This window comes from Xenopus tropicalis, chromosome 6, assembly GCF_000004195.4.
Source record: "Xenopus tropicalis strain Nigerian chromosome 6, UCB_Xtro_10.0, whole genome shotgun sequence".
NCBI lineage: Eukaryota > Metazoa > Chordata > Amphibia > Anura > Pipidae > Xenopus > Xenopus tropicalis.
In genome coordinates, this window is record NC_030682.2 from 39536516 (window position 1) to 39554776 (window position 18261).

The window sequence follows — 18261 nt, forward strand, 5'->3', positions numbered from 1 at the left end:
AACTACTGGTAAGCACCAACTTACAGGACCTATGTGTGCAAGGGAACTTAAAATTTCAAACCTGGCCATACACACTCCACTATAATTAAATAAAACCTAGTTTGTACAATTTTCAGACCATGTGTGGGCTCCGAACTATTGTCCTGATAATTTTCGTACCATGGTGATTGGCTGTTTAGTCAGTCAGACAGGTTAGAAAATGTTGCTCGGATAATGATAAAATCTATGTATTGTGTATCTGAAGATATAATTGGGGGACTTACAATACATTTCCAGTAAGTCACTTTCCTACAATTGGTGTCTGCCAACTATTAGTTTAAGGTCTTTTGCCTACAATTTCTGTCTAAATGTTAGTTTTATAATTGCATTGTTATCCAAACTTTTGTCCGAAGAAGACTAAAATCTGAATGTGTATGGCCACCTTAACACTCATATGTAATAAAGGTTACTTAGTTTGCCCAGGTATTGTAGTTTATAGCAACTTTTACTTTTAAACAGATTTTTACTTTTAAACAGGTGACCAGAAAATGATACATGCTAATTGGCTGCTAAAATCAATAAGAAGCGTAACACACCTAACACACATAACATGGTGTTCTTCACATCATTTGCACAAAAATGAATAAGAAAAACATGCATCTCACATGATTTGCCAACTGGGCTTACAGTATTCTAGGGGTCTTTTAGTGGCAAATATATACTAGTACAGGCAAGGACATACAGTATTGTCAATTGTCGGGTAATGCATATTACCTCTCTATGTGTCATGGACGAGCTTTTGTAACAGAGCATGCTATCCACCTGTTTTCACCTGACATTGACTTCTTCATTGGAGCAGTTTTCTAAAATCCTAGCTTAGCATTTTGTACTTCAAACACTTCATTCAGGAGCATGGAAAGTCCTGAAGCCTCTTCAGTTTATCAGAAATATATGGAGATGATGACTTTATTAGACCAGTATGAAGACTCTGTCTATGAGAAATGGACATCTAAAGTGGACGAAGAATGTGAGTTTAATCTGGATAGACCGCTCCTTGTACGGAACAATGATGATGGATTACTTAGTGTGAATTTTGATCCAAAGGTATTTTACAGGGTGCCTGCAATAACATATGCCCTTTATAAGTGTTAATAAAATAGCAATTTATATTGTTCTTATGAAATATGAACAATGTTCTTGCTGTTTTTAGCTCATTGCTGTGTTGCGAGAGGTGAGATATCTGCAGAAACAAAGTCAAGCAGACATTCCCAAGGAGGCCTTAGCGATATTTGACAAGAGGGAGATGTTGCATAAGGTATGATGTTTATTTGTTATTCTAGTGCTCAAAATATTGTTTTTTAAATGTAAATTAGCACACTAATATAATTGGAAGTCCAATTGTAAAAGTACATTACTGCAAATAAAGGTATTTTAGATGTAAAATTGGGGGGGGGGTAAAGGGCTTAGTTCAATGTAGTTTGCATCGCCTGTTGCTATAGAACAAACAGTGAAGTCTGACATAAATTCAGAAACTATAAACAATAAAAAACCTTTGTTTGAACTGATATTTTTTTGTATTAACAGTATATAGCAAGTCTAGACCAACTTGTCTTCTGGTACAACAAATTAAAACGAACTGTTCTAGAAGTAGAATACCCCCTCATTAAAGATGACCTGAAGAACATTGATGAACAGCTCAGAGAGTCAGAGGAACGCTACACTTGGAAGGATGACAACTGCTGGGACTATATTGTTAAAGTGAAATCAGTAGTGCAGGACCTTGAAAAAAGAGTTCAAACATCAAAGGACAACATTATAACAATGCAGCAAATCATGAAAGTCTGGGCAGAGCAGTGGCTGTTCTCAAGAAAGGATAATAGAAAGGAAACACTGATCAATCTGGATGACAAAAATGAAATTGTTAATAAAAAATATCAAACTATTCAAGAAGACAGTGTTAAAATTCAAAGTCTCGCTATGGTAATATCCTAGTTTTGTATGTTTGTTAAGCAATATTTGAATTCATGCTCTCCACCCAAAGGATGATATAAATGAGAGGCTAGTGCAACTGGTGTCAATTTTAGCTAACCATATAATAGTAAAGATCAGTGCTTCCAAAGTTGACCTTGGACCTTGCTGGCCATCATTTCATTGCCAGTCGTACAGTATTGTCTGCATTGCAAGTGAGAAGCTAAGCTTAGGCGTTGGTTCCCCTTTAAATATTTTTGACAAATGTGGCACACTTGGGCAAAGGGCACAACAAACAGCCAGTGGGTTTGTTACCACAGTATGCAAACCTGCTGTACCTCTATTCTTAGGCTAAACTCCACACCCGCAAAACCTGCTTTTGTCGGATGGTTTCGGATTGACAAAATGAAGTTGTGTGAGTCAAAATATAATGAGACTGATAGAAAAATCTGATTTGTAACCTACATGTACCTTTTGCTATCTGACACAACACTCCTGTCGGAAGGGAATGTTCTATGCTGCGTCTGTATCTGATGAGATAATAACTAATGGTGTTGAAATGACTTTTTTTCTCATTTAAATATTAACTGTCGGATGTAGACGCATGAACAAAAGATAACCTCCAACTTTTTCTGACATTACGTAACAGCCTATGGTGATCAAATTTGGATCCTACAAAATCTTGTGCTGTTGCATGGTGGGTCAGATTAAATCTGACACAAAATCTGCTAAAAACATTTCGAACCTTGTTTTTGAATCTCAAACTTCACCCATCATACTATTTCTTGGATCTACACTGGTACACCTTAAGGCAGAGATGCCAGATTCAGTTATGAACAACACAATTCTTATCACCTACCTGATGTTAGTTGGAGGTTTAGGAATCTGACCTGGCCTAAGGGATGGGGGTTGAGTTTATAGGTTTCCTTTGTACCTAGGTCATAAACTGTACTTTATAGCAATAAGCACAGGTATTGTAAGAGTGAAAAGATTAATTTACCGCTATATCCCCTTTCTTGCCTCATTGGTTTCATAAGACTGAACAATTTATTTTACTTTTAGGAGAACATGGAACTTCTCAAAGCCACCCCTGGTTTAGACTCCTGGAAAATGTATGTGGAGTATATTGATACGATTGTAACTGATGGCTTATACAACACAATTTTGCATTCTTTGACTTTCTTTATGGAGAATACTGATGTAAGGTTAAAGCCGGCTCCGTTGTTTGAGGCGCAAATGATTCTTGCTTCTACTGAAATCATATTCAAGCCCTCATTACAGAAGGAGGATGGGGATGGCTTGTATGACCTTGTGGAAGAAATGCTGAGTGACATTTTTAAAATGTCAGGTCAAGTCAAAAGAATTGCAAAGCATTTAGAGACTGACAATTACCAGGTAAATGTTCACTTTGATATGTGAAGCAACTTAATATTCAGATGCACTTGTTAAAGATTCTGATTAAAGTTAGGAATTTCTGCCAAGGTCATAGCAAGTACAATAAGTAAGGAATAATATCAGAGGAAGGTAAGATTAATAGACTAATAAATTATTAGATATGGGAACTTAAATGCTTAAAGGAATACTGTCATGGGAAAACATGTTTTTTTTCTAAACCCATCAGTTAATAGAGCTTCTCCAGCAGAATCCTGCGTTGAAATCTGTTTTTCAAAAACACAAACAGATTTTTTTATATTTAATTTCTCAATTTCACATGAAGATTCTTCATTTTCCAGGGCACTACAGCCATGTGACTTCAGTCACACTTTACCGAGCTGCAAGCTGGAATGATGTCACTCCCCTCAGAGCCGATGATTAGCAGAACAATGGGAAGGGAGCAAGATAGCAGCTCCCAGTAGATATCAGAATAGCACTCAATAGTAAGAAATCCAAGTCCAGCTTGGGACTCCTCCAGTTACATAGGAGAAGGAGAAACAATAGGTTATCTAAAAGCAGTTCTAATGTGTAGCGCTGGCTCCTTCTGAAAGCTCAGACTCAGGCACAATGCACTGAGATCGCTGCCTACACACCAATATTACAACTAAAAAAAATTACATTTATTGGTTCAAGAGTACAATTTTAAATGGCGAATTATTTGCTTTGTAAACAGTGTCATAAATAAAAAGTATACTATAAAAATCATGACAGTATCCCTTTAAATAATCTCTTGTAATTAGTAATTCTGTGTTTCTTTTAGAGGCCTATTTATCTATTTTCTCAGAAGATGGGGGGCTACTGGGGCATCTTTGGGGGCACAGATCTTCCCTGCTTAAGGGCTGTGGTTGCCTTTGGCTGGTACAGAACCTCAAAACATAATGTGCAACATTTCTAGCCTACTTCTTTAGTTTAACTTTAGTTCATCTTTAAAGAGGGCCTATATCCCAAATATAAAAATCTGTATAATAAAAGTCCTGTTCAATTTAAACATGAAATCCAAATTTCTTTTTTATTAGCACATCTATAGCCATTATAAAGGCACTGAAAAATCCCAGCTGTCAGTCATATATTGTCTGCCCCGCCTCTATGCCTTAAGCATAGAGGCAGCGCAGACAATTATTTTCACTTAACATTCAACACTTTTTTGTCACTGCCCTCCTCACTTTCCTCTTCACTGTCTGCAAATTTTTCCACTGCAATTTTTTGTGCCCATTACGTGGAAAAATACGCCGATGGCAAAACACACATGGCAAAACGAATCCATGCCTGGCGAAAAATTTGTCGCGTGTGGCTAATCTCCCAGTGTGTCACAGCCCTTAGACGTACCCCACTGAAAGCCAAAATTTTGTGTCTGTGTAAATATATCTATAATATTAATCTAGTTGTTCTGTTTTACAGAATGACATGGATGATATGACTGACCTTGCTGCAATTAGACAGGAAATTATGGAACGTGTAACAGGTGTCATTATAAAGGTTACGGATTACAGGAGCACGTATGACTCATATTCTTACTTGTGGACAGACGACCGCCAGGAGTTTATGCGTCAGTTTTTGTTATATGGCCATGTGTTAACCTCTGATGAAATTGAGGCGCATGCTGATGATGGCGTTCCAGAGACTCCTCCCACAATTGATCAGTTTAAAGAGCAAGTAAGAAAAATGTTATATTTTAATATTTCTTTTAGGAATAAATGTCCAGTTAAAAGTCTTTCCATCTTGTTTTTCAGATTGACATCTTTGAAAATCTTTATGTTCTGATGAGCTCTTCAGATGATACCAAGGTCTTTGAAAGGTGGTTTAGAGTGGATATAAAACCTTTCAAAACAAGTTTGCTTGTCATCATAAAGAAGTGGAGCTGGATGTTTAAAGAACACCTTGTTAGATTTGTCATTGACAGGTGAAACACATTTATGAGATTGGTTTAACACTTTACCATTCAGTAGTTAGCTGTATTTTTTAAGTGACTCTTAAGTATTATGGAAAAATAAAGATAGTCAGATAACTTGGTTAGTTCATATTACTATTTATTCGACTGTGATCTTAATTTATTAGTTATATATGTGATTTAACATGGGCTGCAAAAACTAGTTTATAGGCAATCGCAGCAAAAACAACCAAACAAGTTGGCCATGATCACTGCATTCCCCCAGAAAGAGCCTTGATCTGGAACTCGAAACAAAATGTTGCTAGTTTTCATGGTATCCTTTTTTCTATCTATTAAAGTGACATGATGTAGGCAAAGTGAATATAAGCTAAATGATTTAATAGAAAGCTTTGCAGCCTACATATTAATGGCTTACAATTTAGCACTTTAAATTGATTCCATGTGGCAGCTCCCATCCAATAAAGTCAGCATTGTTAATCCAAGCGAGCCCTAAATTGCAAAGTATGCTACTAACACCTCATTTTTTATAAAAAAATATTTTTAAAAGCAAACTGAGTGCTGCCTGGCAAACTGAGTTCTTTTCATGTACAAATAATGGCTTTTTATCATTTGTAGCAGCTGGTCAATGCCATATTGTGGGTTAGACCGAGCGCTGTTACTAGGGTGTTTCTAGCTGCTGGTCAACAAAACAATGTGGGTTAGACCGAGCCCTGGCAATTTTTTTCAGTGTTTTGTGTACTAAATTGCAGATTGAGTCCATAAACAATTTCTACTGCCCAAAGTGTTCATCTTAACGTGACTTGTTTTAGAGCTAAACTACACACAAAACTAAATGAAAGCTTTGCCATGACACGTCTGTTGGAAGAGAATTCTGCATGCTGGCAGGAGGTGCAGCCTGCATCCCAGTACTTTCAGGTGGTAAGAACATGCCTAGCTGCTCCTCCTGATGCTGTACCGGATCTTGCTCCCCTTAGTGCTCTTACACCCTCCGGGGGACATGAAAGACCCCTATTGACTGTTGGATGTAGATGCAAGAACAAAACACATTATCTGACTTACATTATAGCAGTGGAGAACAGATTTTGTAGGATCCCACAAAATCACGTGCTGTTCCATGATTTTGATCAAAATCTCCTATGTAGTTTAGCCCTTACTGTATAAAACAACTGATCACATTTGTAATAATCTCTCAAGAGAAGTAATGTTCATATAAAGAAGCTTTTTAATGATGAAATGTTAAACATGAATTTTTTTAAGCTTGGCTGAATTGGAAGAGTTTATTAAAGAAGCCAATGCAATACTTCTGAAGAAAGTGCCTGAAGGGGATTACAGTGCTCTTGTAGCAGTTATGGAGCTTCTTCTTGCAGTGAGAGACAGACAGATGGCTACTGATGAACTCTTCGAGCCTCTGAAGCAGACTATTTCATTATTAGAAAGCTATGGGCAAAAACTGCCTGACCAGATTTATGTCCAGTTGGAGGTGAGCAACAGAATCAGCCAGGATATAGTGATTTATTGTTTTCATGATGATAAGTGTTTTTTATTTAATGTATTATTTATTTAAATTTAGCAGTGTGAGCCTGTATTTACAGATAAATATACCTTATTTACCAGTAGGGTTCATATTTGTTTATATTTTATTTTTTGGGGAATTGGTAATTGGATGCACACAATAATCAATCGTGCCATGTATTTTTTATAGACATTATACACAATGAAAGCTGACGTATTGCTTGTCTCAGTTTAATCATTCTGGCTATCATTTGTGTTGGGAAATTATCTACTGATTATTTGCATCTTCTGAACCAAGCATTATGGCTTTAGGGTTACCTCCTTTTAATAAAAAAGGGGGCCTTACATATATTAATAACCGATATTAATACAATTGACATCAATTATCCAGTCTGGCTGGAAAAAAAAAAACACCAGGCAGGTAGAAATAATATGTTTATACAGTATATCTGTGATTCAGATGAAAATACATACTGTATGAACTGAATCAATTGTTATAACGTCTCTTTACAGATCGCACAATCAAGAAAAGTTATATTATTATCATATATATATTTATAGCTTTATTGTACTTTTAATGGCAGAAACTGAGTGAAATTGAAGGTACTGTATCTGAGGATTCTCCAGATAACATAAACATTTACTATGTTTATCTGTTGTCTACAGGAACTGCCAGAAAAATGGAATCATACCAAAAAACTGGCAGTTTCGGTTAAGCATGATGTCGCTCCTCTTCAAATTTCAGAGGTTACCCTGATCAGGAAAAGATGCACAGCATTTGATGTATGTACCTCACTTTTTCTCGCTTTAACCAAAATATGGTCATTATTAATAGCCCTGTGCCACAAGCTAAGAGGAGCAAAGTTATATACCTTTTATTGCTCAGTTACAGGTCACTTGCGTCAGGGGATTACAGTGCTGTCTGCAACTTGTGATAATTCCATGTGTTATAACTAAGTCCCTTTACATGGGAAACAAAGGAAACATATAGCATAACTGCTTATCTTGTAGGCAGTAATGAATATATGGTGTTGGTTTCACTGTGGGCTAAAAATTATCATGGTCCCTGTCTGTGTTTGGGGAGTGGTCATATTCTAACATTCCCTACGAAAAGCACAGTAGGAGGGTGACAGCCAATTGCAGCCCTGCATTTGCACAAGCAAAGATATGTCTCAGTTCCCTATCAGGTTTGCCTAGCTGCTGATTGGTTAATTTCTGTCTTCCGCTGGCACCTGTCTGATGCCCATTATTTTAGAGTTTCACACAGACTCAGTATATTACAAATGTAACATATTTTTACAGTACAATTACTTTAAAGCTTTTTTAAATACATGAACAGTTATGCAACTCTTTTTGTATACATGACATCAAGCATCATTTTCATTGGCCAGTTTGCCTACAGTAAGCACTAAATTTGCTTCAACAATCAACTTCCTCACTGACTACTGAGTGGTGCCTGAAGCTTGTTTAGGGTATTGTATTATTATTATTATTATTAACATTTATTTATAAAGCGCCAACATATTCTGCAGCGCTGTACAATAAGTGGGTTTCATACATTGGACATACAGAGTAACATATAAAGCAATCAATAACCGATACAAGAGGTGAAGAGAGCCCAGCCCAAAGGAGTTACAATCTACAAAAATGATTATTAGGACCTGCAAAGTTCTGTGAAATTTAAAATGTCTGTTCTTTGCTATAAATGTTAGCCAAACCGTGAAATAGTTTTAACCCTTTCATTGCCAGATGATTCAGGAGTTTTCTATACTTTTATTTTTTTTCAGAACAACCTAAGCTTTCAAAATATTCTAGAATCTTTGTGTAACTCCACTTCTATAACAAGATATAGGCTTCTAAATGTCTACAAAACAAAAAAAAATCCTTAATGTAAACACATACATCAAAAACATAATTTATTTTATGCATAAATATAGAGCTGAATTGGAAATTTCATGTTTCTTAACCCTTTACCTGCCAAACATGTACGTAATAGGTAAGTGGTACCCAGAATACCTCATATTTTAGGAAAGTACTCTGACAAATGAAAATTGGGTAAATATATGTACAGCAAAACACCAAACATCAGAGCTATGCTAAACTTTTCTTTAATGTAGTTTCTCAAAATCATGTTAAAGCAAGCTTTCCCATCATATTCCCCAGATTTCGAAACATACCAACATAAAACATCCTAATTATGAATGCCCAAAATTCATAGATTTTCCAAAATTTGGACCAGATTTAATTCAGTGAGAAAAAGGTTTGTCACATGAAAACTGATAAATAAGATTCAATCACAGATTCAATTCAGGAAACACTAATCTCATGGTATATCACATGAAAACTCTATTGAAGTATATGGGAAAAGCTGGAACTGAATTAGGAGAGAAGATTTTTCTCCTTAAATTGAATTTTGCCATAAGTTGTCACATGATAAACTGTGAGATAACTTTTTCTTACTGAACCTTGACCTATGTTGGGTGTAGAGGCAAATGAATATATAGCACACCCAGTTTTCATAAGCAGAAACAATTAAACAATGCAGAATGTAATAAAAACGCTGAAATACAATAAAGTCTCTCATATCAATGCATTTTTCCTGTGTAGTCAGAATGGAACCTAAATATGTTTAACAGGCTCAAACAAGCAATCAAGCAATCTGTGTGCAGCCCCTGGACAAGTGCAACCAGAATTGCCAGCAACACCCCCACCCCAAACATGTACAATTTTCCCCCAGGAATCCTAAAGTTCCCACAACACAGCTTGCCGGCATCCCCCCACCTCAGTGTGTACAAGTTCCCCCAGCACTGCCAGCAAACCCTCCCCCCAACCCAGATTTCCTGTGCACCTCAAGTTCCCCCAGCACTGCCCACCCACACCACAACCGCCACTCATCTAAACATGAACCAGCTCCCCCAGCAGCATCGGGACCTCCCTACCCCCATGGCCAGAACAATTATCCCTGAAATTCCCCAGCACCATTGCAGCCCACACAACCCGCCTCCTGGCCTAATTTTCCCTGTACACAAGTTTACTCCCAGCAACCTCCCTCCCCCTCTGCACAATTCTCTGTATCTGCAATTTCCTTACAGATTGGCATTTAATCTTGAAAACCTTACTGCCAGTTGTACAGTATGTGTAATGTCAAATGAGGACGTGACGTGGCAACTGTAGTATTTATAGAGGTCCCCCCATGCAGAAGAAGGGATCAGCAACGGAATGATCTCTTAAACTGAACATTTTGTTTAACTATTTATATGGCTAAGATTGTTTAATTAATGTGAACCATTAGATGTATTAATGTTTTACACAGGTGAACAACCCCTCTAAGTCTTGGAGCACATTACAAGACAAAGTAATAAAAATGACACTCAATAATTTTTGTGTTTATTTTACTTAAAGGAGACATATTGGATAAATGGAAAAAAAACATAATTTTATAGGCAATTCTGAATAATATATGGTGCTGGTTTCACTTTGGGCTAAAAATGAATCCTATCTTTAAAAATGGCGCCTTTATTGGAGCTCCCTATAGATCCTGATAGGGTCTCTGTCCCTGTTTCAAATGAAGGGTGGGCGTGTCCTAACGGTCCCTGCCAGTTGCACAGTAGGAGGGGTATAGCCAATCACAGCCTTGCACTCACACAAGCAAAGACAGACTTCAGTTCCCTATCAAGTCAGCCTAGCTGCTGATTGATTCCTATCCTACAGAGCCTGTACTGAGTGCCGCCGGCTCCCCTGCACATCCAGAGAATTCAGCCAGCAGGAAGTGGAACAGGTGGGCGGGACTAGTGGGGTTTTGGTGGGATTTCTCAATAAATCAGTCGGAAACACAACTTTTTTAAGCACAATCTTTATTTATAGGAGTATAATTCTCTGGTATATTCTTAATTTTTATATATGTCTCCTTTAATGCAAATATATTGTACATTTGTCTTGCATACTTTGCTGTAGGCCTATTCAGGAACTCTGAACTTGTATACAGTAAAATATACTGACAACAGAATTATTTTTTTTAAAAGTATTTGTTATGATAAAGACATTTCCCTACACCTAATATACTTTAGTAGTAGTGTTAGTTCTACAATATGCCTCCAGTTCTTTAGGAATTGTCAAGGAGATTATATTACTTTCATTAGTTCATTAATCTCTCTGATTCTCATTTTAGCCTGGAATGGTGGATAAAATTGTTGCATTTATATTGGTTATTTATATTTATGTTTTGTTGCCTTTCAGATGAAACAGATACATTTTAGGGAGAGGTTTAGCTTGGATGCTCCTTTCTCGTTTAATGCTCAAAATCCATATTCCCTTCTAGACAAGGTAAGCCAAAACCAAATAGGGCTTCGTATGAATGCCCACATGGAACCCAAATGTTTTATTTAAAAGAGAACTCTCTAACCATACACACTGCTTATCTTTAGCAATATTTCCTATTTGATCAGTTTGCAATTGTAATGCCTGGTGGTTTCCCAAAGCTGTCACTCTGAATATTCCTGGCAGTCTGTCAGCCCATCCATTGTATCCTGTCAGCATGTGAATCTGTCACTATGTATGAAACAGTGTTTTGCCTCCTAATTAAGGGAATACCCTGTCACAATGTTAATAAAACACAATTGTAGAATGAGTGACTGCTATCTAATGGAATGCTTTATATCCCTGTAGGCAAACAGAGCTCTGCAAGCGATGGAGGAAGAAAAGCTACACCTGCAGCAGTCTGCAGACTTGTTTGATGTGGCGGTCCCCGATTACAAGCAATTAAAAAAAAGCAGTAAAGAAATTAAGTTGTTGAAGGAGTTATGGGATCTAATACATACTGTCAGAGTAAGATTCTGTTTCTGAAAATGGTTTTATTAATTAGCAAGTATTAATTTGAAACTACTTCCATTAGGTTAGTTGGCTCTAGGGAGATGGAATGGCTTAGATTTGATTCCTGGTGATGGTGACTGCTTGTGGCCATGAACATGTTACTGATTCTCTCTGTGCTTGGATGCCAAAGCTATATGGGGCAATGATTTGATGTGCTTGAAATACAGTTGTATCTAGAACTACAGACCACTATTATTTTTATTCTGTGTGCAGCAGAACGAATAGGCTAGATTTAATTTTATCTTCTCCTTGTGTACAGCCTACACAAGCATATGTTTTTTTGACTTATCCATATCTGCTTTTTGCCATATACAAAGTTGCAATTCCTTTATGGAAGACAGGGAGAGCCCTGCAACATGAATATTTTTATAAACTCATTTCATAATATTTCCTGTAGTCAGTTTAACTCACATTTTATGTGATAATTAGCAGGAACTGCAGACGAACAGCCTGAGACTAGCACATACAAAAGATTCAGGGACTGGAAAGATAGGGATAGACATTTTAGAATGATTTCCATGGCTAGGATTTAATATTTGAGAATAATAAGATAATAAGAGTGGAAAGTCAGACCAGAGCAAGACACAGTCATGATAATATACAAGCTACATTTAAATAAAGGGTTTACAGCAGATCACCCAATATCAGAACAATCCTTATGTTCTAGTAGCTTTCTTGATTTTGTGATTATTTAATAACAGAGGTATGTGAGTAGAGTCCTGCATTTGTTTTTCCAGAGCAGCATTGTTGACTGGGTTAAAACGCCATGGAGGCAGATTAATGTGGAACAGATGGATATGGAGCTAAGAAGGTTTGCAAAGGCAAGTTCAACAGCTGCTGCCTTTTTAGCGGCTTCCCTAAAAATACTCTTACTGCTATTCATTATTCACAATTCAGTGCACTGAAAAGCTGGATATGCTGCATAAAAATACTTTTATATATGTGGCATCCTATGCCATTCTTATAAAGCAGGTTTTTGTATTGGTTGTATATTGCAGTTCTAGAGGAGTTCTGCTAATATTTTATTCTTTTATTATTATCCTTTTCATTTATATCGCACCAAAATATTCCACAGCAATTATCTGAGATCATGCATTATTTTTATAAATTTCTGCCCCATTGGAATTTACAATCTAAGATCATCTGAGTGTGGAATAAAACAAATTCCTTGGAGATGCTCTAGCTGGAATCACACTTAGGACGGACCCCCACCACAGCAGTTGTTGAACCACTGTGCTACCCATATCTAATATCTAATATATGTTTCCAAAAAAATATATATATATATGTATACAGGTATGGGATCCGATATCCAGAAAGCTCCAAATTACGGAAAGCCTGTCTCCCATAGACTCCATTTTAATCAAATAAGTCAGATTTTAAAATTGATTTCCTTTTTCTCTCTAAAAATAAAACAGTACCTTGTACTTGATCCCAACTAAGATATAATTTATCCTTACTGAATGCAAAATAATCCTATTGAGTTTAATGTTTTATTGATTTTTTAATAGACTTAAGGTTTGAAGATCCAAATTACAGAAAGACCTCTTATCCGGAATACCCTTGGTCCCAAGCATTCTGGATAACAGGTCCTATACCTGTATTTGCATAAAAAACTACTAGGAGTAAAGCCTTTTTTTACTGAAAGCCACAGAATAATAGCACAAAATTAATACTTTAGTCAACAGTCAGTAAGCTTCACTATTATTTTGTTTCATTTTTTTTCCACTTAAAACATTGTTTGGGGTTTTAATCTGTGTCTATTAATAGAAGTACACATAAATGTGTGGTTGTTATTTCTCAGCTTTCTTTAGTGCATATGACTTACTTTCAGAACCACTGTACTGCAATATTTTACTCTTAATAATAACAATAACAATAATAAAGTGAAAGGCTAGACTTTTTTCTGCATTTAGTGTTTCTTCCAACATCCTGGAAACATCTGGTGTTCTGCACTTGGCAAGAACTGTTCTAAAGTATAAAGGTCCTGTGCAGAAATGTGTTTTACTGTGATATATATGGAAAAATGAATACAGATAGCTGCTGACACTTAAACTGCTACTCCCCTGGATTGTTAATGGGTGCCCTGATAGCTGCAGTAAAAAGGGGTAAGCTCTCTGCAGCAGTATAAATGTGTTTTTGTATTCCATTCACTGTGCAATAAAGGATGCTTCCCTGGTTTGAAAATTAAAACCAGCCCCACTGCCAAATTGCAATAATATTAAGGAGGTACACCCGTGGACTCTATATATACAGATATGTATATGAGATATACAGATACATAGATGATGCAGAAGTTTCTAATTCATGATTAGCACATAGCTTGCAGTTTGCATGCAGTCATGTATAACAACCAATCATCATAGTTTCCTTACAATATCTCTAAATAATGATTTTATTTGACAGGACCTTTTGTCATTAGACAAACATACCCGATCCTGGGATGCTTATTCTGGCTTGGATTTATCAATAAAAAACTTGATCACATCTCTAAGGGCTATAACAGACCTGCAGAATCCAGCAATTAGGGACAGGCACTGGCACCAACTAATGAATGCTACAAAGGTCAGTTACCTCTCTTTTGCCTTTTAAAATGTTTTTTTTAACAATATTGCATTTTCATTTAGATATATATCCAAGTTGTTTGTATGTATTATTAATTGAAGTAGTGTTTGTCTGTCCTTTTCTATTCTCTGCCCTGGTGGCTCTGAATTTTGAAACAATGTAGCACAAGGCAACAGACTGACAGACCTGTCTTGCTGGGAGAGACTGGCACTTGCAAAATTGTTTTAACAGTCATAAAGAGGAGTTTAGCAAATGCTACTTTAGCTAATACATTTACAAATAACTTTTAAAGCACTTACATTTTTTAATAAATCCATATTGGAAAATTTAGTGGGGGACTACAGGTCTCTGCCCTCAGTTTTTGGGTTGCAGAGACCTGCAGTTCATTTAATGTGCAGGGTAACTGACGTAGTAAGTGACCTCTGTTATGTTGATATGTTCATATATTTTAGAAATCTTGTAAGATTTTTGGAACATTTTCCATTTTTATTTTGACTAAGTTGACCAACTTTAATATAGTTTCAAATATTTTGCAGATGTATTTTGCCCACAAAGTTGATGTTCTATTTCATGAAGACTTCTGAGAAAGATTCAGTTTTAATAAGTTAAATAATAAGACTGAGGTGCGAACTGGGATGAGAAGCTTTTAATTTTCTCCTGGCAAATGCCACTGAAATAATGATCAGACAGAGCAGACAGAACAGCATTTTGTAAAGGCCAAATACTTCAGAAAAATAGAGCCAGTTTTGATGTAAATGTAACACACATTAAACATAAAATATCATTAATGCACCATAATCAGTATCTTTCTGTTTGACTATCTATCTAGTATCTATCTATCTACAGTGGTCAGACTACCTATATCGGGAGGTGGGACGTAGTCAGGCCAGTGGAGGAGGGACTGTTCAGTTCTGGCCCCCTTAAAAGACTTTTTTTTGCAGTGCGACCAAGTTACGCCACTGTCTATCTATCTATCTAATATGTATCAATCTAGTATCTATCTATGATAAAGCCAAAAAAAACCTCATGGACTCAATAATAATGTGATAGATCAAAAATGTATATAAAATCACAGTACAGGTATGGGATCCCTTATCCGGAAACCCGTTCAGAATTACAGAAAGACCATCTCCCATAGACTCCATTATAAGCAAATAATTTTGATTTTTAAAAATTATTTCCTTTTGCTCTGTAATAATTAAACAGTACATTGTACTTGATCCCAACTAAGATATAATTAATCCTTACTGGAGGCAAAACAATCCTATTGGGTTTATTTAAATGATTTTTAGCAGACTTAAATTGTGGAGATCCAAATTATGGAGAGATCCCTTAACTGGAAAACCCCAGGTCCCGAGCATTCTGGATAACAGGTTCTATAACTGTATTAGTGACTGCCAGAGTGCGTCTTTGTGGATCTTTATTATGATATTACCTTAAGGATTAGAGAGCACCACCTGTAAATGATCTAAACCTCTCTTTCTCTTTCCAAGTCAGCTTCACTGTTGCACTTTCTTCAAAAGACTTTCTCTCTCAGGCCTCCTCTCATGCTGGGAATAGCCAGGGCTGTGTCTCTTCGCCATACACACAAGAGACCTGCCTCCTCCAAATATCCAAGGAAGCCCATATGTGTGGGAGGGGAGCACACCCCTTTTACACCTTGTAGCAGCTCCTCTCTCACTGCCACTTAAAGGGGTGGCTCACCTAAGTTAAATTTTAGTGTGTTACAGAATGCCCTATTCCTAGGAATTTTGCATAAGTTTTTGTAGTTTAATTATTTGCCTTTGTCTTCTGCCTGTTTCAATTTTCAAATTAGGCCACTGACCCCGGCAGCCAAAAACTATTGCTCTGTAATGCTATCATTTTATTAACATCATTGTTACTATTAATTATTTATCTTTCTATGCAGGCCTTCTACTATTCATATTCCCATCTCTCATTTAAACCATTGCCTGGTTACTTCTGGTAACTAGGGTAAATAATACCCTAGCAACATGATAGCTGCTAAAATACCATATGAAAAGCTGCTGAACAAAAAGCTAAATAACTGAAAAACCATAAAAAATCAATGTCTACATTATATTAAAAGTTAATTTAAAGGTGAACTACCCCTTTAATTACCTGACAATCTGCACTAGATATACCCCTTCAGCCCTTATTATATACTTTAAATGCACACTTTTTATATATATATATATATATATATATATATATATATATATATATATATATATATATATAAAATAGAAAATAACGAAGCCACTCTCTCGGCTGAACACCTCAGCCTTTCTCAAAGTGTCAATACAGAGTGCAAACAAACCATAAATACCACAAATGGCGGGAAAGTACAGACAAAAAATGTGTGGGCGTGACGTCACACTTCACGCCCACACATTTTTTGTCTGTACTTTCCCGTCATTTGTGGTATTTATGGTTTGTTTGCACTCTGTATTGACACTTTGAGAAAGGCTGAGGTGTTCAGCCGAAACGTTAGTCCACCATCACATTAAAGGAATCTTTATTTTTTACATAAGTCCTGAGAGAGCGGCTTCGTTATTTTCTATTTTGTTTCCTGCTGTTGGAGGCTGCACCCAGGCAGTTTGAGTGCTTTAAAACGTGAGTGCCAGTGGTATATAAATCTTCTCAGGGCAGGGACCTCACCCTATCTTTGTACTGACACTCCTAGCACTAAATAAATATATATGTATATGCAGCACAAAACGCATAAGGCTAAGCTTAATACATTTACTTTGATTTTTTAAGCCTGGAGTGGGATAATATAAATTCCTTGTGAATGCCTATATCCAGTTTGGTGTTGACACAGGAGAATATACTCCAGTGCTGCAGGAGTTTGTAGTCATGCCCCTGGACAGTGAAAGCATTTTTGTGTCACTTTGAATATCAAGGAATGTCTTTACATGATTCCAGCATGCTTGTGTGCATTTTATTATTCAGTAAATGTAATATCTGCCACAGAAAGCATATAGCTTAGCCTAGAACAGCCGGTAGGCTTAACATTAGCAAGATGGATACACTAAACAAAGAAGAGATGCTCAATGTAGTGTTAATTAAATCTAATATATGAATATTCTTTTTAACAGGTGCAGTTTACAATGACTGAACAAACCACATTATCAGATTTACTTGCACTGCAGCTGCACAAGGTGGAAGATGAAGTTCGTAATATTGTGGATAAGGCAGTAAAAGAGATGGGCACAGAGAAAGTATGTTTTGAAAATAAATTTGTCCACCATGAAATATACATAGAGCTAAATCTAGTCAAAATCTGTGTTTTGTTTACATTCTCCATTATCATTAAATGCAGCTCAACTGGTCCCACATCCCAAATTAGTCTGAGCAGTATGACCTTGGAGATACAGTACTTCCCTAAAGTAAAGGGATACAAAAGGATTCCAACTTTGTAGATAATCTGCAGTATGGACTGCATTTCCTGCCCATGTCAACAGTTATGTGTGGTTAATGATTTAGAATTTGCTTTGAATGTCAAATCCATTTAATGACTTTTGAACTGTATACTTACTAATATTTGTTCTAAGATGATAATTCAGAGCTTTCTGGATAACAGGTTTCCTCATAAAATATCCCATACCTGTATACTGTATATGGCCATAAACAGATTTCCAGTTTTACAACTAGTTGTGCAGACCTAAGTTGCTGAGATCTGTTGCTTAGTGCTTTAAAAACTTATTTTGCATTAAGCTGTAGTGACACAAAATGTCCATAAAAAATATACATAGTAACTGCCTTATTGTTTCCACATACTGTACAGTACCGGATTTTCTTAGGCCCACCTTAGTTCATAACAATGTAACATGGCATTAATATAGTAATTGCTTACCTGTTTGAAGAGCACCCCTAACAATAAGTCTTATACACTGACTTTGCTTTCCGTCCATTATTTTGGACATGCTGGAGGCAGTGCTGCGCCACAGTTTAATAAGCTCTGAGGTGACATATAACATCACAGCTTCTCTTTCAAAAAAAAATGTCATATTTTATACCCTAGTGTTCTAGCTTTTCTACTT

The 18261-nt window shown here is 36.4% G+C and overlaps 1 protein-coding gene across 1 annotated transcript in view; it reads left to right on the forward strand.

Annotated features, from left to right (window-relative positions):
- Positions 1 to 18261, forward strand: part of dnah11 (dynein axonemal heavy chain 11) — a 153080-nt gene that overhangs the window by 39664 nt on the left and 95155 nt on the right. Inside the window, exons 13-25 of the mRNA XM_031903586.1 lie at positions 888 to 1083; positions 1190 to 1294; positions 1564 to 1959; positions 3010 to 3342; positions 4780 to 5034; positions 5112 to 5281; positions 6527 to 6749; positions 7448 to 7564; positions 11018 to 11104; positions 11447 to 11605; positions 12388 to 12486; positions 14057 to 14215; positions 17317 to 17439. Coding sequence (XP_031759446.1) covers positions 888 to 1083; positions 1190 to 1294; positions 1564 to 1959; positions 3010 to 3342; positions 4780 to 5034; positions 5112 to 5281; positions 6527 to 6749; positions 7448 to 7564; positions 11018 to 11104; positions 11447 to 11605; positions 12388 to 12486; positions 14057 to 14215; positions 17317 to 17439 — 2422 coding nt within the window. The remainder of the gene's footprint in view (positions 1 to 887; positions 1084 to 1189; positions 1295 to 1563; positions 1960 to 3009; positions 3343 to 4779; positions 5035 to 5111; positions 5282 to 6526; positions 6750 to 7447; positions 7565 to 11017; positions 11105 to 11446; positions 11606 to 12387; positions 12487 to 14056; positions 14216 to 17316; positions 17440 to 18261) is intronic.